At 40.3% G+C, this 22767-nt stretch overlaps 1 protein-coding gene across 10 annotated transcripts in view; it reads left to right on the top strand.

Annotated features, from left to right (window-relative positions):
* AKAP13 (A-kinase anchoring protein 13) overlaps positions 1-22767 on the top strand; it is a 340842-nt gene that overhangs the window by 81996 nt on the left and 236079 nt on the right. For all 10 annotated transcript variants that reach the window (XM_079914830.1, XM_079914822.1, XM_079914829.1 and 7 more), the window contains exon 2: positions 15420-15463. In XM_079914830.1, coding sequence (XP_079770956.1) covers positions 15431-15463 — 33 coding nt within the window. In that variant the 5' untranslated portion in view covers positions 15420-15430. The remainder of the gene's footprint in view (positions 1-15419; positions 15464-22767) is intronic.

Below are 22767 nucleotides of genomic sequence, written 5' to 3'. Positions count from 1 at the left end.
GGGCACCTCTGTAAAGTAGTCTAAAATGGTTCAGTTTGGTGGGAGATGAAACAGATGAATTAGTCTACAGAGAAGCTCTACACAAGCATGTCTTTGTCTTCTTTCTCACCCTTCGGTCTTTAATTAGTGAAATGCTGCTTCCTCCACTAAGCATTTTCCATTGAAATTCTTCTCATCCTCACTGTGTTTAATTCCCAGCTCACAAAATCAATCACCTTTCCTCCTTTGTTTATATACCTAAGGTACCCATTGTTTCTGTACGTGGAATTATGATGTGCTAGAGATGGAAGGAACTTTCATGATTACCTACTCCAACCCCTTCCATTCACAGAATAAGAAATGGAGGTCATGAGGCTTCCTACAGAGTAGGAGAGGCAGCAGTGTAGTAGTCTAAGGGTTAAGGTCTGGGTTCAGATTTTGGCTCCCACCATTTACTAACTGTGGGACCTTATCCAGGTTACTTAACTTTAACCATGAATCTCTTCATTTGTAAAATAGATTAAGTGAGGATTAGCAAGGTGCCTGGAACAGATTAAGAAAACTCTTCTATAAGTGGCAGTGAAGATGATGTTGGTGGTCGTTATGTCTTCATAGCTGATAAGCTGTAGGATGTTAGGATGGTAGAATTACGATGTTTGCCTTTTGGTTGAAGAATGAGAAGAACACCCACTGAGGAATGAAATAGGAGGCTATGATGTACCTGTCAGTGAGGTATATACACATTTTTGGTGAGTATGAATTCTGAAAGCCAGTGAGCGCTTGTTTACCACCCAGTGTATTTCCAGTGTATGCTTGAGAGAGAGAGCGAGGGAGGAAGGAATACTTTTTAAAAAATGCCCTTGGTTGAATTTCAGAAATGGATTTCAGAGGCCAGGAAGCAGCTTGTAACAAGAGGATGAGATCAGTTGGTAAAATTGGAACTAGTTGATAATCCTTTTACTCTCTTCTCTGAACATTCAGTGTTCCTATTTTTATGCAAACATATGAGCTAGAAAATGACTAGGTCTCTCCATAGATAATGCCATGTGTCACATTGGGGAGGGTGAGGGGAATGTGGGATAGAGCCGGCAGTCAGTCTTTATCCTTCATCTTTGTTTAGCTTTTTCCTGTAGTAGGTACTGGGGCCGTTTTGTTCTTTTTAAAATGCCTCTGGAGGTTGTTTTAGAATGCGATCTTTAGTTTGGTTGTACTGGCACTTGGGGAGGGCAACAGAGGGAAAGAAAGAGGAATTAGGAATATATTTTTAAAACTATGAAAAAAAATTGACCTATGAGCTTTTACCTCGTGGGGTAGGTGCTGAGACTGTTGGCTTGTGGTTTTCACCATTTTACTTCCTGCTGATGGAGAGCCAGCCACGAAGTCAGCTGTTGCTGAGCCCAAGTTTGATAGCTGAAAACACCTTTTTCATTTTATTCAAGTCATTTAGAAGGAGAATTCATATCACTGAGGTTTTAACTCTAAGTTTCCAAACTAGTGGTTAGTTGAGTGGCCTCTGTTTCTCAAGGATTCTGCTGTTGCTGCAAGTAAGGAGTAAGGATTCTGTTTCCCAGTCTTTTCCATCTTGCATTATTGTTTTTTTCTTGTTGGTTGTCCCAAGTCAGGTTTGCCTGGCTGGGTTTGTGCCAGTGAAAGACAAAGTGTATAGAACATCTACTCTGTGTCATTACTGTACCGAAGAGCTGCCCACTTTTGATTGACCCACAGTGGTTCTCAGAGGCCCGTGACTACCAGCTGCTTCATGCAGAGGAGAAAGGCCTTACAGCTGGCAAGGGCTCAGACTTCAGTGCCCTCCTCTGGGTGCTCCTCTTACTCTGGTCAGAACAGTTCATCCATTCATCAGTTGGTGGGGCATGTTGAAGGTGTTGCCTCTTCTATCTTCCACCTCAGATCTTAGGAGCAACCGTGGCTTTTCATTCTTTCGGCGCAGTCTGAGTTCTGGCCGTCTTCTAACTGTGTGTGACAAATCCAGCACTGAACCAACTGTTGCTGCAGTGGGGGTGGGACCTCTGTGGGGCCTGTTTAATTTATGTGGAGAATCAGAAAGCCAAGATCACAGAGCTCTCAGGAGAGTTTATTTGGACTATTTATAGTTTGTTGTTCTATCCGCAGTCTCTGTCTAGAGTACACACGCAAATACTTGCTGAATTGAATTATTTCCTCTTGCTGCCTTTCACATACCTTTGTTTGCATCCTTTACATCTTCTCTTCGTCATCCCTTCCACATCGAATTGCTTTCTGGACAGCCTGGACTCTTGGAAGACACACGTACAGGTACCTGTTCTTCAGTCCCACCCTCATTCCCAGTTAACAAAACCTGCAAAGCAACAGTTTGGGGACAGTATGCCTGGAAATCTTTACTCTTTTTCCCCTAAATTAATTTACTAAAAAAAATTTTTTTTACTTTTTAATTAATTTTTATTGGAGTATAGCTGCTTTACAATGTTGTGTTAGTTTCTTGCTATACAGCAAAGTGAATCAGTCATACGTATACATATATCCACTCTTTTTTTTAGATTTCCTTCCCATTTAGGTCACCACAGAGCATTGAGTAGAGTTCTGTGTGCTATTCAATAGGTTCTCATTAGTTATCTGTTTTATGTATAGTAGTGTATATATGTCAATCCCAATCTCCCAGTTCATCCCACGCCCCCACTTCTCCCCTTGGTAACCATAAATTTGTTCTCTATTTCTGCTTTGCAAATAAGTTCCAATTGACTTTTTTTTTTTTTTTTTTGCGGCACGCGGGCCTCTCACTGTTGTGGCCTCTCCCCCTGCGGAGCACAGGCTCCAGACGCGCAGGCTCAGCGGCCATGGCTCACAGGCCCAGCCGCTCCGTGGCATGTGGGATCCTCCGGGACTGGGGCGCGAACCCGTGTCCCCTGCATTGGCAGGCGGACTCCCAACTGCTGCGCCACCAGGGAAGCCCCCAATTGACTTTTTGATTGTAAAGATTTTCAGAAAAAGTAGCCAACTGAAGTGTTCATTATGACCAAATTATTAGCACTTGGGTTATTCTTTGACCCATTCTTTAACATTTATTTTATGAAACACCTATATATATTTTTTGTATTTTGAAATATTGTAGTTTTAAAGGAAAGGGTATTGTGTAGCAGATGCCTGACTTTCTGTAGCTATATTTTTTTGTATATTCTAAATATATTAAGTATTTGAAGTTTCATGTGCATAGTAATATTGTCTGTTTCCACATTTACTTGAAACAGTTCATCATTATGCATTTCTGTTATGTGCCACTTATCTACTCACACATAGCTAGAAATGCTAAATGTTTTAAAGCAACGATCATATGTTTTAACTTAGTGCAAATAGGGAAATTAATAACTGATACAATAAGAAATGGAAAATTAGGGGGCTTCCCTGGTGGCGCAGCGGTTGAGAGTCCGCCTGCCGATGCAGAGGACACGGGTTCGTGCCCCGGTCCGGGAAGATCCCACATGCCGCGGAGCGGCTGGGCCCGTGAGCCATGGCCCCTGAGCCTGCGCGTCCGGAGCCTGTGCTCTGCAACGGGAGAGGCCACAACAGAGAGAGGCCCGCGTACCGCGAAAAAAGACAAAAGAAAATTAGTATATGTGATCCTCTAAGAGTTTCCTATTAAGAGGAATTCAGAAAATTTGAAATTCAGGGAATAACCTCTAAAGTTTCTCGTAACTCTGTTATTTCTAAATCCAGAACAAGTGTAATATCACCCAAATTTAGCCGGGCAATAACCTTTTAATAATTTGATGGAAAGCTGCCTTTTGAATCATTATTTTTAAACCATTTTTCAGTGAATTGATCAAGTTAGCAGAATTTGCAGAACATGTTGTAGTTGATTTTCGATTCAGTTGAGATATAATCTTACCAGTTCTTTACTTTAGTGTTGTCAAACACTTGTGTTTGTTTTGTGAAGCTGTATGTCCTAATTGAAAGTGAATTGTCTTTATTAACATCCAAACAGAGTTAGCGGCAACTCTTGTAAGTCACCATTTTCAAAATGCATAGGCACTTCCTCCTCTACCGTGGACGCTATGAGTGCAGAGCGTTTCCTTTAGACTCCCCTTCAGTGTGACTTGGAGGAGAGATTACTGAGGGAGACCTTTCCCGTATAGTGAGAGGGTGAGAAACAGTTCTGTTATGTCAGAACACGGATACATTTTGGTCTTTAAGTAGCTAAATTCTCTGCTAAAACTGCTAATCACATTATCACAGGTTCTGTATAGTTTGTTATGGTTCTGTATGGCATCTAGATCGTTAGATGTAGGGGTGATGATTTTCGTGTGCTTTTAGTTGACTGGACCTAGTTGTTTCCACCTAAACTAAGTTTATCAGTAATTTTAAAAAATACTCTCTGCTCATTGTATGATATAAAAACAAAATGACTCCCTAACGGATAACTCAGGCCAGGGATGCTTTATGAATAGAAAATCTCCTTTTAAAATGAAATTTTTCGCTTAAGAAGTTAATAAAGTAATATTTGAAAAAACCCTAACAGGGACTTCCTGGTGGTCCAGTGGGACTATGCGCTCCCAATGCAGGGGGCCTGGGTTCGAACCCTGGTTAGGGAAGTAGAGCCCATATGCATGCCACAACTGAGAAGTCCGCATGCTGCAACTAGAAGATCTCGCATGCAGCAACGAAGATCCCACGTGCCACAACTAAGATCCAGCGTGGCCAAAATAAATAAATACTTAAAAAAACCCAAAAACCTCTAATAGCGGGCTGCTGAAAATACTGGAGTTTCTTTGACTTTGTAGAATTTTCATTTAATTATGAAATATACAAATTTCTTTTTCCTGAAGTCTTTGTTGTTTAAAACTTTCCCTCCAATTTTGAGATCGTTTAAAAAAAAAAGTCCACCTCTCATGTTTTCAAATACCATTGTTCTCAAAATGTTAAAGACATACTACTGGAGAATAACATTGAAGGCAATATTTATCCTTGAGATATGAGAACCATTTTAACAATTTAAAAGCTAACATTGACATTCCTAGCATCTGTTTCTAATACCTCTTCTGCCTGCCACTTGTGGGAATGATGTGATAGTGCTTTTGTCTTGTAATGTGACCAAGAAGGTGGGCTTTGTGTCACTGTGAAATAATTTCTAACCAAGTAGCCACTCCAGGCCTTGGGATTTGTCCAGGTTAGGTCATCCAGCTTCGTAATGTCTACATTTGTGTGAGCGCCCACTTGCCTATATTTAGTCTTTCCAAATAGTTTATAATTGGTTTAGCACATTGGATTGCTTGCTTTTTGGATGATAGAGGTTGGGGAGGATGAAGGAAGTATAAGGCTTGAATTTGGCAGTCTCTTTACAGGATGTCCCTTTTAACCCCTGCTGAGGTTAATTTACATAAAACACAGCTGTGTGTGAATTTTTCTAAATTTAAAGTTTATACTTATTACCATAGGGATAAGATTGTCAGCACTTACTGAATTTATGGTCTTGCTCTCCTGTATCTGGACCTCCTGGCAGCTTACAGTTCCTTTTCCTTTGGATAACAGGATACAGCTGGTGGCAAAATTCTCACCTGTGGAATAGCCATTTGGAGTTTTGTTCTCTATATAGGTCTCTGCAAAGCAGCAGAAACTATTTTTGCAGGAAACCACAAGCCTGTGTAAAACACCAAAAGAGGATTGAAATAACATGTGCAAGTGTTCCTCTTCCCTGAAGTACCAATCATCATGCGAGAGCCTAAGTATGGTGTTAAGCAGCTCTTTGCCCTCCCTCCCCTTTACTTTGGGGTTGTTGTCCAGTTAAATGATGCTGAATTCCCCCACTCTGGTCTCTGTTACGTCTCTGGCCAATCAAGCAAATTGATCCAGGCTGGATTTCTTAATAAGCTACTAGGTAAGCCTTCTGGGACTAGACTGACCTTAGATATTTTGGTAAGATTGATTTTTGTTCTTATAGCTGTGGATCCTTTACCATCAAACGGTGTGGAAAAGCTGATTAATTTCTGTCTCTGATGTTCATGTCAATCAGGTATTTCTTTAGTGTTTATTGGGTGCTCAGTACCATGCCAGATGCTGCAACAGGAGCAGTAGTGGTGTGGAGGAGTGCTACAGAAGACATATACGGGTGTGGTGGGCTGGAATAAACAAGTTAGGGAGAAAAGGTAAGCACAGAAGTAAAAGCGAAATAAAACCCAGTGTGTGACTTATTGCTGATTGTATAGATTAGCTTATCAGCAAGGTGGAAGGCATTATCTTGAGCAAAAGAGTGAGGACTGGACTGAGCATGGGGCATGCAGATGGTGTGTGTAGGAGCTGAGTGGAAGGGAGGGTATGGGATAGGGGAGAGGAGTGCTAAATAAGGCCGCATAGATAATGCACTGAACACTATGCAGAGACATCAGAAGGGGTAGTGGGGGGGAGCCTGGATGGCCACTGAGAGTTCACCAAAGATAAAGGGCATATTTAGTAGAGCACTGTATCTGTTGGGGTCCCCGTTTCCCTCATCAGTGCCCTTTATTTAGAATTAGACATAAGCAGTGATTAGGATGGAGTAGTTGAATGTGATGCAAGGTGAGTGCTGAGATGGCTAATCACATAACTCATTCCAGGCAGTAAGAACAGAAACTTAATTTACTGAGTACTTTCTTGTTGCTTAGTACTGTATAAACATTTTACACACATCTTTTATTCTTTTTCCCCCCATTTTACACATGAGAATAAAGCCTGGCAGTTAAATAACTTGTCCAGGGTATGCAGCCAGAAGTGCAAGAGTTAACAACTCAAATCCAAGTCTGTCTCTCTCCTTCTCTGAATTATATTGCCATTCTCAGTTTTAGCCTTACATTCTTCTGTGAGGGGTTGCTAAAGAATTGTGTTTTTTTTTTTTAATTGGGGTATAGTTGCTTTACAATGTTGTGTTAGTTTCTGCTGTACAATGAAGTGAATCAACTACATGTACACATATATCCCCTCCCTCTCGGACCTGCCTCCCCCCCCACCCCCACCGCCAAGAATTCTTAAATGCTAGAAGGTTGTTTCCCCAATCTAGATGGGCACTGTGCAGTCATCTGTTCCTTTAGTATCTTCATTATTATCAAAGTGGCTTATAGAGAGTTGGTGTAAAATAAATATGATATTGAATATTTTGCAGAGGAAATGTAGTGAGCTTATTAATCTCTCTGTTGGCAGCTGCCAGTCCTAAGCTGCCCATGTGTGTCTGTGGATGCAGCACCTGGGCTTATGAGCCCTAGGGTGCAGGGCTCCACCTTTAGAAGAACTAAGATGGGTTAAATGTGTTCCCAAAACTGTGATCACATCTTATTTTTAGGCTTTTCCCTCCATTTCTTGAAGCAAGGCAGATCTTAGTGCTATCGCCTAGAACTTCCTAAAGAAAAGAGGTTGGTGCCCCCAAAGAACCTTGCTATGTGATTGCATACTACTATGTAGGCAGAGAGGAAGCTGCAGAACGAAAGAAGCATTTTAGGAAGGTTGAGTCAGAGGTGCAAATGGAGCATGGAGAGATTTTCTCAAGGTGATAAGGCCCTGGCACTCATATCTACAAGCAGAGGCAGGTAGACTGGCAGTGATTCCTACTTGGGGAAGGAGGGTAATGTGGGCTGCTTCTGAGACCGCGTTTATAGAGTTCCATGGCTGACAGGATTTGGCTAGAGTTTGGGATGAGGATCCCAGGGCCTGTGGAAATTGATTGGGAAGCCAGCCTTTGCTTGCTGCACCTCAGGAAAGCCATGGTGAGGTTCTGGCCTGACCTTACTGGTTGGAACCCACAACAGATACTTGCTCTGTCTGGGTTTGAGTTTAGGCTACATGATTACCTTCCAGTGAAACTTTTTAATGAATCTTTGAACCTGCAGTTGTGTATGATCCGACATTTGAGTCTGAGCTTTAAAAAAAGAGAGGTGACAAAGAAAGGAAAGAAAAGAAAATGAAAAAGAAAAAACAAAGCAGAGATTTGTTGATGCCAGTGCCATCGTATGACCATAATTTCTTTAGGCTAGAGCTGTGTCCACTGGTTTGTATATTTTCTCTGTCTTCCTTCCTTGGCTTCTGAGGCCAAGCAGCTTTTAGGCATGTGAATTTACATGAGTGCCTCTCCTGACTTCTCCCATCATCCCCTGCTTGCACTTCTCATTTCTTCTGTATTGTTCTTAAGAACTTACTGTGCTGTCTTGTCTTTGGTTATGCAGTTTTTTCTGCACTACACTTCTATGTCCACTTGGTGAAAATTGCCTCAGTGTTGGCCTCTTCCAGTAAGCTGTGTCTGGGCCTCCACCTTCTAGAGAGTTTATAGGTCCTTCCTGATCCTTGTAAAATTTTTATTATTGCACTTAATCATATTGTACTATAAATTACCTGGTTACTTAATATGTGTCACTTATGAAATTGGTACCAGCCACGTGGTGTTTATCCCTAAAGCTCAGCATCCAGCTGTACATGGAATATTCTAAGGGCTCAGAAATATGAGATTATCTCCCATTATTGAGTCTTTATGTGCCAGGCAGAAATTATATACATATATAAAGAAAAGGAGGCCTTAAGCTCTAAAAAGACTATGGTGTACTCTCCCTTATGAATTTTAGAGCAAGCTCTAAGATGAGTGTAAGAAAGTCAGAGTTTTAAAATTAAGTTTAATTTCTTAATTATTTTAATTAGTTAATTAATTATCGTGGAAAGAGTTCTGATTTTTTTATTCCACGATAATTACTTTGCGTGTGTATGTTTGCCCTAAGTTCAGGATCATTCTGCCTATTGGGTAATGCAGCACTGATAAAGAAGAAATTAAATGAGCGAATGTGGGTGTTAGTGTTTTGTTGTTTGGGTTTTGTCTTAGTTTGCTGAATCCTTTTGTTTTACTGTGAGTATTGCACTTTGTTAGATTCTTTGTTCTTTTCATGTCCTGACTACCTGCTTTAGGCCCCTCTTCCAATCTCACCCCAATTCCGACTAGTGCTTTGCTTTTTTCTTGGTGTGTAGTAAGTACTGTGTCATGAGACGGTGGGACAGAGCAAGGCTTACTGTGCTGTGAGAGAATCAGACATGTGTTATGGATCTTAACACCATTGTTTCCAAAAGTGTGGGCCATGATTTCAAAGCAGAAACATCACAAGGTTTGGTCTGATTTGGACTCTGATGGTGGAAGTGGGGGGAGGGGACCAGGCAAGAGTCGGCATTATTTAAGAAGGCTCCAGTGGATGCTCATGTGCACTAAGATTTGAGAATCACTGCTTAGAGCAAACTGCTCCGCGGCATGTGGGATCTTCCCGGACCGGGGCACGAACCCGTGTCCCCTGCACCGGCAGGCGGACTCTCAACCACTGCGCCACCAGGGAAGCTCAGTGCATCTCAGAAGAACTTGGACATTTATGAGGCTTCTGTAAGATTTCCTCAGTCCCTAATTCAGGAAATGTATTTCGTACATGTAGTGTTCTATATTTTTTGTATAACTTGACATCCTCCCCAGGAAGAGTCTGTCTGCTCTTTGTACTGTGCTGCTTTTTCTATTGTTCAGAATTCCTGGCTCCCACCCTCAACCAGTTCATAACATGTTTATAGCCACCAGCCCAGACTCCTTAGGAATGAAGGAAGGAGTCTTTGGATCTTGTTATTTTCCTTGAGGAAGACCTGAATGTTGACTGTTTTGCAAGAATCCAGAGTATGCATTGTCATTTCCATGTTACCCCTCGCCCCAAATGTTTGTGGGTTTCGAAGGGTTTACTGTAGCCCAGTCTTAGCAGGGTCTCTGGCCAGGGAAATTCATTTGAAGCACATTTTGCCATGGAAGTACCCTGCAGGTAAAAATACTCTGTTTACACTTGGCTGTGTCCCAAACAGCTGTTCTCCTCCTAATGAGACTGGGGGCTGCACATCTTTTTTGTGGATTTAGAAGCTTTCCTGTTGTGGATGACAAAAATCATTTGCAAAAACCAATTGAAGTGATAGGTTTGTCAGAGACAGACAGCTGGTCCTTAGGAAATGGGCTGAGATCTCCACGCTCACAGGTTCAAGGGAGTTTGCAGCCTGCAGTATAATTACCTGATACGGTGTTGAGGGGGGCCTGTGATTTGCTCCCCCTCCCGCCACCTCCCCTTGGGCATTTCGTTAAGGGTGGAGCACCTGTTAAAGGCTTGTTTAGTGTACTGTGTGGCTGTGGCTAAAGAATAGTGAGTTTGGTTTAAGTTTACAAACGTATGGGTGCAGACATTCTTGTTTTAATTGCTTTGCTTTTATTAGCTCCAGGGACCTTTAGTAAGGATTGTAGATTTATTCAGTGTTTTCATTTAGGAAAAAAAGGTATTTTTACTCATTTCTAGGTCAGTTGCGATACACTGAATGACCAGGGACTTAAACCAGATGTGCTGTGTGTAATGTTTCCTTTCTGATTGCAAAAGTAATATCTGTTCATTGTTTGAATAGTTATAATTAAGAAACTGATAATTTAGGAATGAAAATTCCCTGTAATCCCCAGAAATACATACATTTAACATTTTGGTATTTGTTCCTCCAGATCCTTTTCTGTGGTTATTTTGTTATATTTTGCAATTCTACTTTACCCACCACGTGTTTTAAGACAGAAATGCATCTCTTGCTACCTGAAGCCTTTCATTTAACCATTTATACTTTTCAAAGTATTTTATGTGGTAGTCTCCACTGAGACCCAGAAACTCTGCCAGGAAGAAGGAGCAGTGGCTTCTACTCTGTGCCTGGCAAGTGTGCTTAAGTGCTTTACTTGGCGCTTTTTCTTTTTTTCAATTCAATATAAAAAGATTTATTAAGAAGTCATTCTCCCACCCACATCCTCTTCTACCCTGTGACCCTCACCTTTCATATCCAGTTTTATTAGTTTCTAATGTATCCTTCCAGTGTTTCTTTATGCAGATAGTAGCAAACATGAATATATGTTCTTATTTCCCCCTTTCTTACACAAAAAGAGGATACTATGCATACTGTTTGGCATCTCACTCTATTCACACAGTATACCCTGGAGACATATTCTACATTAGTACTTGGCCCTTGCTTTTGATTCTTACACCAACTCCATAATATAGGCAGCAGTTACTATGCCCTTCCTACACATAAGGAGGCTGAGACTCAGACAAGTTAAGTGACTTGCTCATACAGTTTATTAGTAAAGAACTTGGATGCCTACCCATTTAATCTGATTTCTCATGTAGAGAATATTTTGCCACACCCTATGCCTTTCCTGTATTGAGAAGTGGTTTTTTAGATGAAAATATTCTTTGAGACATATAAAACTGTTGAGTGAGGGCATAGTGCTTCTTTGAATTATTAAGAGGTATTTTTTTTAGTTTTTGACCAGGAGTTGGCATTCTGTGGCCCACTGGCTGAATCTAGCCTTCTTCCTCTTTTTGTAAATAAAGTTTTATTGGAACATGGACCCACCCAAGTCATTTACATATTGCAGCACAGACCATATGACCTGCAAAGCCTAAAATATTTACCATCTGGCTCTTTACAAAAATGTTTGCTGACACCTGTTGTGGACACCAAGTTTTATTTAGGTGTGTAAATTTTTTTTTTTGTAGCTTCTAAGGTTTTGCATTCGTTTGCTCAGGCACATTGGTTGGTGGAAGTGCTTTCTTTCCTTTACTTCCCCCAAACTAATCAAACAGGCGTATCACTTCTTGCTTGAGTTTCTCTGTGATCCTGTATAGTGACTGAGTTTCTACACAATCATTTTCAGGTAGAGTGAATTGCAAAATATTCCAAAACTTTTGCTACTGTTAATGTTGGTACAAAACTGGTGTACATCCTGATGATGGTTTGTGCATTGCACCCTATGGTGATAGTTTATGTTAAAGTGCAAGAAGGGATCATCAGCACAAAGTCTAATCATAATCAGCAGCACCCTGAGACTTCTTGCATGGGGGTGTTGTGGGAGTGTGTAGATTTATATAATTGAGACAGTTGCATTAAAATTGGTTGACTCTTGTTTTGACATAAAGTGAACGTGTGACATTTATACAATAGCAAGCTATTAAATTTGGTTTTCCTTTGAGCATTTTGAAATAAAATGCAAAATGTGGAAAGAATAAAAATACTTAATTACTGTGCTTGTAATTATTTCACACCCCCTGAATTTATGACTCCTCAGAACTGTAGCAGGTTACTACTGAGTGGCAGAGTTGGTGAACATACTTAAAATCACATCATTTAAATCTTTGAGTTTTGATAGTTCCTTTTCTTCATGGTCTCTTTCAAATGGCATGCAGCCTTTACTGTCCCACTGTGTCTGTCACATGTTGTGCTTGTGTTACATGGAAGCAACCCAGTGAACTTGTGCAAGGTCACTCACTAGTTAGTTATTGGGTAAGGAAGAAATTCCAGGGTTTTCTCTCTTAAAATTCCTTAATGAAATGATTGGATGGACATAGTGCATTTCTTTAATTTTCCGTTTGGGAAAGCTTGATAAAAATTCTGTTGGCAAAGCAGAGAGTCCAGTGATCTCCAAATTGGTCTTGGTGTATATGTTGATTTTTAAGTGCATTTACTTTGACCCAAAAGACTGCCTTCCTGTAATATGCTCCTTTTTGTAGAACACAGCTCTCAAGTAAGTAAAGTAAGTTTGTTTAAATGTGTGAAATAAGTTGAGGCATTATACGTAGCAAGTTTTCGATGGTTTAGCATCGCGACTCTTGAGTTTTCAGTTTTAGGACCAGTTTGAGGGTCTTTCATCTATTATCTGTATTACTAGCTTTCTTAATCTCTTTCATTTTTTGGGTAAAAGTCACTTCACAGAGGCCTCCCCTCAGCACCATATTTAAAACTGTATCCTACTCATTTCCTGTTCCCTCTTCCCTGTTTTATTTTTCTCAATAGCACTCACTAATCACTCTCTGAAAACCGTTTATTTTAATGCTTTATTTATCTGTGTTACTCCTAGAATAAGCTCTGTGAAGCTTCTGTACTCTCAGTGCCTTGAGTACGGTGTCTGGCACATGGGAGTTGAATTAACAAAGTCAAAGAGAGTCTGTATTGCTTGTAGAATGAGGGCTAGACGTAGGGCAAGTCAATTTGTGGCGTCAGACGGGATTTGAAACTGGGTTCTCCCACCTCTTGATGTTGATATTAAATGATTTAATCATTGAAAGAACTTTTCCCTCCCAATGAAATGGGAGAAAATAATATCTTTTTATGGGGATTAAAAATTATATTGGATATAAAGCTCTGTAAATGTTAGTCCTCACTTTCCCCTGGTGTGTCAGCATTGAAGAAGCCTAAAGGCAATGTGAATTTACCAATCCTGTGCTTCTGGGGTCATTACCTCTATGACTTTTGACAGATGTATTCTTTCAACGGCTGTGTTGCCAACACAACAATGACCTGTGCCTTTGACCAGTGTGAGTGGACAGACACTTTGTCGTCCCTCTTTAATCCTCATATCAGAATAACTTGTATGGGTTTGGCTTTGAAATAAGTTTAGGCAAGTTCATGATTGCAGACAGTTCAGATGGCATCAGCCCTTAGAGCCAAGTGAGTTTCACCAGATCTTTCGTGAAATGCAGTGGGAACATCAGATAAGTTGATGTTTGTGGTCCTTATACACGTCATTCTAGGTTTTTTGGCAAATCAAGAAGCATCAGAGGGCTGTTAAGTCACTAGTTTGTCTCTGTGGATTTCTCCAAACCTTATGGATTACAAAGTGTTAATTCCTGTTTTGGTTTCCCCTGATATTTCTTCTGCTTGGGATGACAGGAACACTTCAGAAGTTAGTTAAGGCAAATTGGTTCAGAAATTTATAGGTTCTTTTAGTCTTTTGTCCCAGGTAAGTCTGAATACGACCTGGAAAGCTGATTAAAAGACCAGTGAGCACAGGGAGCTTAATTTTAAATTAAATGGATATTTAATGCGTTGAGAAAGTACTCAATCTTCAGTCTTTCTTTTTTTAATCTATGCTTGCTATTTGCATCTGATGGCCAGGAAATCTCTATTTTTCTACTAAAAGCATTGGTTATTGCTACATTTCTCAAGCTTGGTTTTCAGTGTGGATTTCTGTGGGTGATTTTTAGCACCTATGGGTACAAAACCATTAAATGAAGGCCGGCAGAAAGGAAAGAGTGCCCTGAGCTGGGAAGTCTCTTACAATCCTCTGGTAGACCAGAGGATGAACGGGGCAGGCAGGGAGGTGGTCAGTCACTGCGGGGGCTTCCTGGCTGTGAGCATGTCTTCCAGCAGAACACAGTGAAACCCGTGGCCTGCTGGTTGGAGGTGATTGTGCTTAGGAGCCTGGTTATAGGTTTTTTTTTCCACAGGTGTGTGTTAACTTTTTTTTTTTGGGTGAGCCTTGATCCGCAGACACACACAGCCTGACCAAACTGGCAGATTTGTGAGAATTTTAATATTGAGAGGATTCTGTTATTGGAGTTATGCACGGTTGCTAAGGCATTGCTTTTTATTCTAAAATTTGGTCTTGGATAACCTCCAGTTTATGCTGTTGGGATTTCAGTTAATTGTTACGCTTTTGTGATCTGGTCTGGTATAATACCACATATGGGATTTTATCTTTTTTTGCATGTATGAATGACATTCCTGTACTGTTGTTTTTTATTTTGCTGGATAATAATTTAATCCAGTCCCCTATCATGGGTAAGACACTTGAAGTTGACTATAATGAAATCACTTGGGTCTGCTTCTCTGACTCTTGTGAAGATGGGATCAGCTTATTCTCAAATTCATTGTATTTGGCAAAAGACCTGCCCTTCTGAAGTACACAATACTGGACGATGATCATTTTGGCTTAGAGGAAATCCTGGTCAAATTACCAAGTTAAACTTTTAAGAACATGCTATTCTCAATATTCACAAATGTATTATGTAATGCTGGAAGTCTCCTCTAAAGTTCTTCCTAAGATTTTTGTGAGAATTCATTTAGTGCAGGTAACCACAGGGAATCCAGCTATTAATTTTGAGGAAAGTGACAACTTCTAGCTGTTGGAGGCCAGCAGTAGCCCCCCTTCTCTGAGAGGAGGGTTGAGAGGAAGAGGGCTCTCTAGTGGTCTGCCGAACCCTTCTACCCTAAGCGCCCCAGTGAGACTGGGGGGCATCCCTGGTTAGGTAGCATTATGTGAGTTTGGGGGATTATGTAAAAGTATAACTGCACGCACGCTGTTCTTGCTTTGGTAACTGATTTTAATATCCTGTTGGTTTTGTTGTTGAAACTTCTTCTATGACAGTGAAGCCTTTTGTCTTTATTTTTCAATCAGAAAATCTTTCTCCCCACTTGAAAGGATGGAATCGGGGCTACAAGGCATTCTGCAATCTTTGACCTTCTTGCCTCCCCAAACCTCTAAGGAAAGCCGGGCATCCAGTAATCTCAGACTTTTGATTGTGCTTTTGTAACCTTGCTTGACATCTAGGACTTTTGGAAGGTTTTAGATTTTTGACGATAACTTTTAATTTTATTCTCATTTATTTCTCCCTTTTCTGTTTCAGTGTCCTGGGTCATGAAACTTAATCCACAACAAGCTCCATTATATGTGAGTAAATCGCAAGATTTCATTTTATACTTAACTTTTGCTGTTTAATTCTTATGATAAACTCAAAAAATGCTCTCGTGTGATTATCAAAGGAATTTTTAACCGTCTACACATGAATTTATTGGCCTAATACACTTAAGAAATTGAATTTGATTTAGTAAATATTAAATGATAATAATGCATGGCACTGAGCTCAGAACAAATAATGCTCGTAAGACTTGTGAGATAGACTGATCGTGGTGATAAGATGCGTGTATAAAATAATTGCATTGCCCTACCAAATGATACTCCGGCTTATTTTTACGTACAGTGCATTTCTGTAAAACTAGTATGTAGAGCTTCCTACTGCCATGGTCAGTTACCCTGTGCCACAACTAGGTGGCACTCTTTCATTGGCAAAAGTGCTATTTACTTTAAGAATCTGGGTGAAAGCTGATGTATCATCTTCCTAAAGTGAGGGAATTATAAGATGAAATGGATAAATGAATGAATCGAGGCTGGAAAAACTAAATTCTAGGTGTGTGTGTGTGTATGTTTTTTTTTTTTTTTTTTTAAATGTTGTAAGAGTGAATTATCTGAATCAGAGTGGTAGAAAGTGCCTGTTTGGTGAGGAGCTGGCTTAGAGGTATGGATAGTTAGACTTGCGAGAGGCTGGAGGGTTTGGGGTTGGTATGGTCTGGAGACGTGAAAAAACCTTTTTTGATGGACAGGATTTCAGTCAGGTCTTGAAGATTAAGGGTCATTTCGTTGGCTGAAAAATCCTCAGAATTTGTTCAAGACACAGACCAGATGGTAGAGGGATGAGTGGCAGTGAGCATGTTGTTCAGTGAGCGGGGAAGGATGGTAGTGGAAAGTCTGGCCCTGCTGAATTTGTGTTGGGGGTGATGGGAGATAAGTCTGAAGAGGTGGGTGACGCTTAGTTGTGAAAGCACACAAGAAGGTGCGCGGAGTTTATTTTGTGACCGCTGAGGAGCTTTTAATGGTGTTTAAACAGGCTGTTCATTTTATGTATTTATTTTTAACCATGCCGTGTTAATTAAAGTCATATACCTTTCTATCATAGAGCATTCATGTGATCATGCTCCATAGTTTATCTCTATGTTAAATGTAACATACAAAGAAAAATATATGTGTTCTTAGAAGATATTTTATGTTCATATTTTCTTTCCAGACTACTTGGAGACAATTTATTATGTTCACCAGTGGGTTTGCACATGAATTGAATATCTTGGACTTAAGAAAACAACTTTATTTTTTGGTTTGTTTCTTAAAGTCCTTTTTAAAAAAATATTTATATTTATTTATTCATTTGGTTGCACCGGGTCTTAGTTGCGGCAGGTGGGCTTCTTAGTTGTGGCATGAGAACTCTCAATTGTGGCATGCATGTGGGATCTAGTTCCCTGACCAGGGATCGAACCCGGGCATTGGGAGCGCGGAGTCTTAACCACTGCATCACTGGAGAAGTCCCGAACAACTTTATTGAGATAAAATTCACACACCATAAAATCCACTCATTTATGGTTTTTAGTATATTCACAGTTGTGTTATCTTAACTTCAGAACATTTTTATCATCCCCAAAGAAACTCCGCACCCTTTAGCAGCCACTCATCAATTCCCCCTCCTCCAGCCCATGGCACCCACTATCTACTTTCTGTCTTTATGGTTTTACCTGTTCTGGAAATTTCGTATAAATGGAGTCATGCAATACCTGGCCTTTTATGACTGGTTTCTTTCACTTAGCATCATGTATATAAGGTATATGTTAGAGTAAGTATAAGTACTTTGTTCCTTTTTATTGACAAATAATATTCCATTATATGGACCTACTGCATTTTATTTACCCACTCCTCAGCTGTTGGGCATTTAGGCTGTTTCCACTTTTTGGCTATTCTGAATAATGCTGCTGTGAACAGCAATTTTTTTGGTACTCCTCCAATTTTATTCTTTCCCCGTTGAATTTTCTGGGGCACCTTTGTTGAAAATCAATTGATTATAAGTGTAAGGAATTACTTCTGGACACTCAATTCTGTTCCTTTCATTTAGGTCATCCTTCGTTAGATCAGTTTCTTTCAGCAGTGATTTATATCGGTAGTTTTCAGTGTACATGCCTTTTATTTTTGTGAATTTATTCCTAAGTATTTTATCCTTTTTGATGCTATTGTGAATGATATTTTCTTAATTTCATTTTTAGGTGGCTCATTGCTAGTATATAAATACAACTGATTTTTGTGCATTGATCTTTTAATCTACAACCTTGCTGAACTTGTTTATTAGCTAGTACTTTTTTAGTGGATTCCTTAGGATTTTCTACATCCAAGATGATGAAAATAGTTTTTTTCCTTTCCAATCTTTTTATTTTATTTCTTTTTCTTGCCTAGTTGCCCTGAGTAGAACCTCCAATGCAGAGTTGAATAAAAGTGGTGAGAGCAGACATCCTTGTCTTGTTTTTGATCTTAAAGGGAAAGCATCTGGTCTTTCACCATTAAGATTAGTATGATGTTGCTAGCTGTGGGTTTTCATAGATGCCTTTATCAGGTTGAGGAAGTTCCCTTCTGTTCCTAATTTGAGTATTTTTATCGTGAAAAAATGTTGGATTTTGTTGAACGTTTTCTCTGTCTATTGAGATGATTGTGTGGGTTTTTTCTTTCATTCCATTACTGAATTACATTGATTGATTTTTGAATGTTAAACCAACCTTGCATTCCTGGGATTAATCTCATTTGGTCATGGTGTATAATCCTTTTTGTGTGTTGCTAGATTTGGTTTGCTAGTATTTTGTTGAGGATTTTTGTGTCTTTGTATAAAAGATATATTCTGTAGTTTTCTTCTGATGTCTCTGTCTGCTTTTGGCCATTGAAAGCGTTTGATCAGGGGGCTGATATAACTACGTAGTTGTGGTAGGCAGAATAATGGTTCCTCAAGTGAGTCTATGTCTTAATCCCCAGAACCTGTGAATGTTTATCTCACATGGCAAAAGGGACTTCACAGATTTCATTAAGCTGAGGATCTTGAAACTGGAGATTGTCCTTTAATTATATGGGTAGCCCGGTGTAATCATAAAGATTCCTGTAAGTGAGAGAGGGAGTCAGAGATTTGTAGATGCCATGCTGCTGGCTTTGAGAAAGGAGGAAGGGTCCATGAGCCAAGGAATGCCACCTCTAGAAGCTGGGAAAAGCCGGGGAACAGTTTTTCCTCAGAGCCTCTGAAAGGAACACAGACATCTTTATTTTAGCCCCGTGAAAGTCGTTCAGGCCTCTGGCCTTCAGAACTGTAAGATAATAAAATTTGTGTTCTTTTAAGCCTCTGAGTTTGTGGTAATTTGTTGTAACAACAATAGAAAGCTAATACAGTAGTAGTTTGGGAAAATTAATTGGTGGTAGTGTGCTGGATAATTTAGAAGGAGAGAGTAGAGGCAGAGAGATCAGTTAGAAGTTTTCTGAACTTTTCATCATGGAATTTGAGAACTTTAGAGTTAATAGAGACTTCAGGTAATACCTGCTTCAACCTTTCCGTTTTAGAGATGAGGAAATGAGTTCTGAAGATACTGTGATAAGGTCACACAGCTCATCGATGACGGTAAATTGTGATTTAAATCTGTATTTTCTGGGCTTGGTCATAGAAACCACTGTAAAGCCTATGAAGCTTAAAAAAGCTTCGTTCTGTTAGGGAAGCAAGGTTCTTAGACATCAGTTCTGGGGAATATACTTAATAAAGTAGTGCTTTATATATGATTTATGTGTTTAATGAAGTTGGGCAGGCTCTACTGGGGAAGACTGTTTTAAATTTCAGATTTCAAATATGTCGATCAGCAGTAATACTTACTGAGGCAATTGGTTATCCCTTTTTAAAGAGTGACAGTGTACTCCATTTTCAGTGAACTAAGCCAAGTCTCAGGGATTTACACTGTTTGGGTGAAGAAAAGTGTAGTAGTTTCCCCCTTATTCACGGTTTCGCTTTCTGTGGTTTCAGTTACCTGCAGTCACCATGGACTGATAATATTACATGGAAAATTCCAGAAATAAACAATTCATTAATTTAATTTTATTTATTTATTTTTGGCCATGCTATGCAGCATGCAGGATCTTAGTTCCCTAACCAGGGAACGAGCCTGTGCCCCCTGCAGTGGAAGTGTGGAGTCTTAAACCACTGGACCACCAGGGAAGTCCCACAATGCATAAAATTTAAATTGTGCACTGCTCCGAGTAGCATGGTGGAATCTCACACCATCCTGCTCTGTCCTGTAGGGGACGTATTTAAATCATCCCTTTGTCCAGTGTGTCCTGCCTGCTAGACACTTAGTATCCGTCTGGGTTATCAGATCAACTGTCGCAGTATCTCAGTGCTGTGTGCAAGTGACCCTTATTTTACTTAATAATGGCCCCAAAGTGCAAGAGTAGTGATGCTGGCAATTCAGGTATGCCAAAGAGAAGCCATGAAGTGCTTCCTTAAGTGAAAAGGTGAAGGTTCTTGACTTAATAATGAAAGAAAAAAATTTGTTTGCTGAGGTTGCTAAGATCTATGGTAAGAATGAGTCTTCTATCCATGAAATTGTGAGGAAGGAAAAACAGATTCATGCTGGTTTTGCTTTCACACTTCAAACTGCAGAAGTTACAGGCACAGTATGTGATAAGTTCTTTTATTAAGATGGAAAAGGCATTAAATTTGTACAGTAAGATATTCTGAGAGAGAGGGTGGGAGAGACCACATTCACATCACTTTTATAGTGTATAATGGTCATTGTTCTATTTTGTTTTTAGTTATTGTTGTTCATCTCTTTACTGTGCCTAATTTACAAATTAAACTTTTATCACAGGTGTGTGTGTGTAGGAAAAAATATATATGGGGTTAGTACTGTCCATGGTTTCAGGCATCCACTGGGGGTGAATGTACCCCACTGGGGGTGAATGTACCCCCCTGAGGATGGGGGCACTACTGTAACTGTACAGGACAGTCCGTTGGTAAGGGGGTCAATTCTCTGCACCTAGAGAAAGAAGTACTAAGCAAAAGAATAGAGTGTGTTGAAGTTTTTCTTTTAGTTTATATTTGAGATGTGCTAGGGGTACATGTCATCAACAGAAGAGAGAAAACTGCTAGTTAATAAGGAAAAACACTGGATCCTGAGAAGAACTTTTACCTGAAAGTTAAGAAAAATAGGCTGGATTCCAAATATTCCAAATAATCATCTTAACCAGTCTCTGAATAAAAATGTGTCCACAGTAAGCTGCCATAGTTAAAATGTAAGAAATGTCCCACTGTACAGGTGGCAGTACTGTTGAGTGTTTAAATGAAGCTGTTGTAATGAGTTATTTTTGTGAACTGTTCACAGTGGAACATGCGGAACCTGGAACTTCGGCTGCCAGTAGTGTAACCTGGCTGTGCCTTGGTTTCCTCGCCTGTCAGCTCTGTGATTCCACAAGTACACCCTTTGTGTTAGGCAGGGTAGTTACATTACCAGGTCAGGTTTTTCCCTCAGCCTCTACAAAAATGTTGATTACTGCCAGGTGCATGTGTGAGAATCGCAGTTGTAGGACCTTTGGGTGGCAGTGGTAAAAACGTTGATAGCTTTCCTAGGGTCCCTCTGGGTGGGGAGGGCCTAGGTTGTTTAGTGGCGGTAAAAATGGAGAGGTGGTGGCAGATGCAAGAAATATTTAAAAGAAGCAGTAGGACTAAATACTTTATTAGATGCGGGGAGTGAAAAAGAATGAATGATAGTTGATTGAGGACTTGAGTGTGAATGACAGCTGATGCCATTGCCAGATGTGGAAAAGAAGGAAGGTGATGACTTTGTTCTTTAGACATGTTGAAGGGCATATTGATGTCCTGATTACAGCGGGAGATGTGGGCTCGGAGCTATGGAGTAAGAAAGTTGATTTTGAACTAGAGAGAGTTTGAGTTATTTTTAAGAAATTGGTACTTTTGACTCTGAGAATAGATGAGTCCTTTGAGCGGATAAGAGTGGATGGAATTAGGATAGTGGACTATGGCAGAGAAGGCAAAGTTGACTCAAGAGAGGAGGAAGGAGTTCCAGAAATCTGGGTTGCATGTGAGTCTTTGACTTTTTATTCCTGGAGTTGTTAAATTTCAGTCACACACTAGTACTGGAAGTGAATTTTGAGCTGGAGCTGGGGAGTTCTTTCATTCAGATGCCCGCTTTGTGCAAACCCCTTTTTGGATGCTGGAAATTAAGCCATGAACAGAATGGAAGGGTCCCTGCCCTTCCGGTACTTGTATTATAGTGAGAAGAAGGCAGATAATCATAAACAAGAAAACATCAGGAAGAACAGTTTAATGAAAGTAAATAAAATAATAGGATGTGATGTGATTGTGCCTGAGTAGAGGCTATTTTAGGCTGGGTGGTCAGGGAAGGCCTCTGAGGGGCGGCCAGTTAAGCTGAGACCAGAATGACCAGAAGGAGCCCGCCACGTGCAGATCCTGGCACAGTGTTCTAGCCCAAGGGAACAAGTGCAGAGCTCTAAAGTGAGGGCTAGGCTTGATACGTGTGGGGAACAGAAAAAATGGCGGCGGGGATTCAAGAGTGCAGGGGGGCGGGGTGCGTCCTCTCCTGGATGAGCTTGGAGACTCAGGGAGGAGACAGGGAAAAGCCTGATCTTGAAGCACTTCACAGACCATTGGGTGACCTCCCTAGGGCCTGCCTTTCATCACGTCTGAAGCCCAGCACAGCACCCACCTCTGAGTGTACTCTGAACTTCAGAGCCTTCAGTGGCTTGGGGTCAGGTCAGGCCTCTTAGGGATGTTGGATTAATCCTAATGTGGAGCTGTGGGCCCTGGGCAGACTGGATTCTCAGGCAGTTTAAGCATAGTAATTTGGACTGCCCATCTGAGGAAAAATAGTTTTAGTACTCTGTAGTCATCTTTAAGATCCGTGTTTTAGAGGTAAATTGGATTTTCTTGAACGGAGGAACATTTTAAAGCAGATTTGGCTCTCATTTGTTAAAGGGCAGTGTAATTAAAAATTTCTGCTTAGTTTTTATATTCTTTCATGGTTGAATTGCTTCTGGGGAGAAAAAAATGTATTTTCAAAGTCCATTTGTGAACCTAAATGAACGGTGTATGATAGGATTTCATTGTAGTCCTTTCACTTTCTGGTTTTCTGTGAATGGTTCACCTACTGGTGTAACACTCATTTGCATCACCTGTAACCTTTCTGGATGACAACTCCTTAAAAACAAGAGTTCATGTTCATATACTACCTCCTGGTTTAAAATGCACATTTTGTAATGAGGTGGATAGACCTAGAGTCTGTCATACAGAGTGAAGTAAGTCAGAAAGAGAAAGACAAATA

Source organism: Stenella coeruleoalba (genome assembly GCF_951394435.1).
Source record: "Stenella coeruleoalba genome assembly, chromosome: 2".
NCBI classification, from domain to species: Eukaryota; Metazoa; Chordata; class Mammalia; order Artiodactyla; family Delphinidae; genus Stenella; species Stenella coeruleoalba.
The sequence above is the reverse complement of the archived record's forward strand: the minus strand, read 5'-3'. Positions and strand labels throughout refer to the sequence as shown.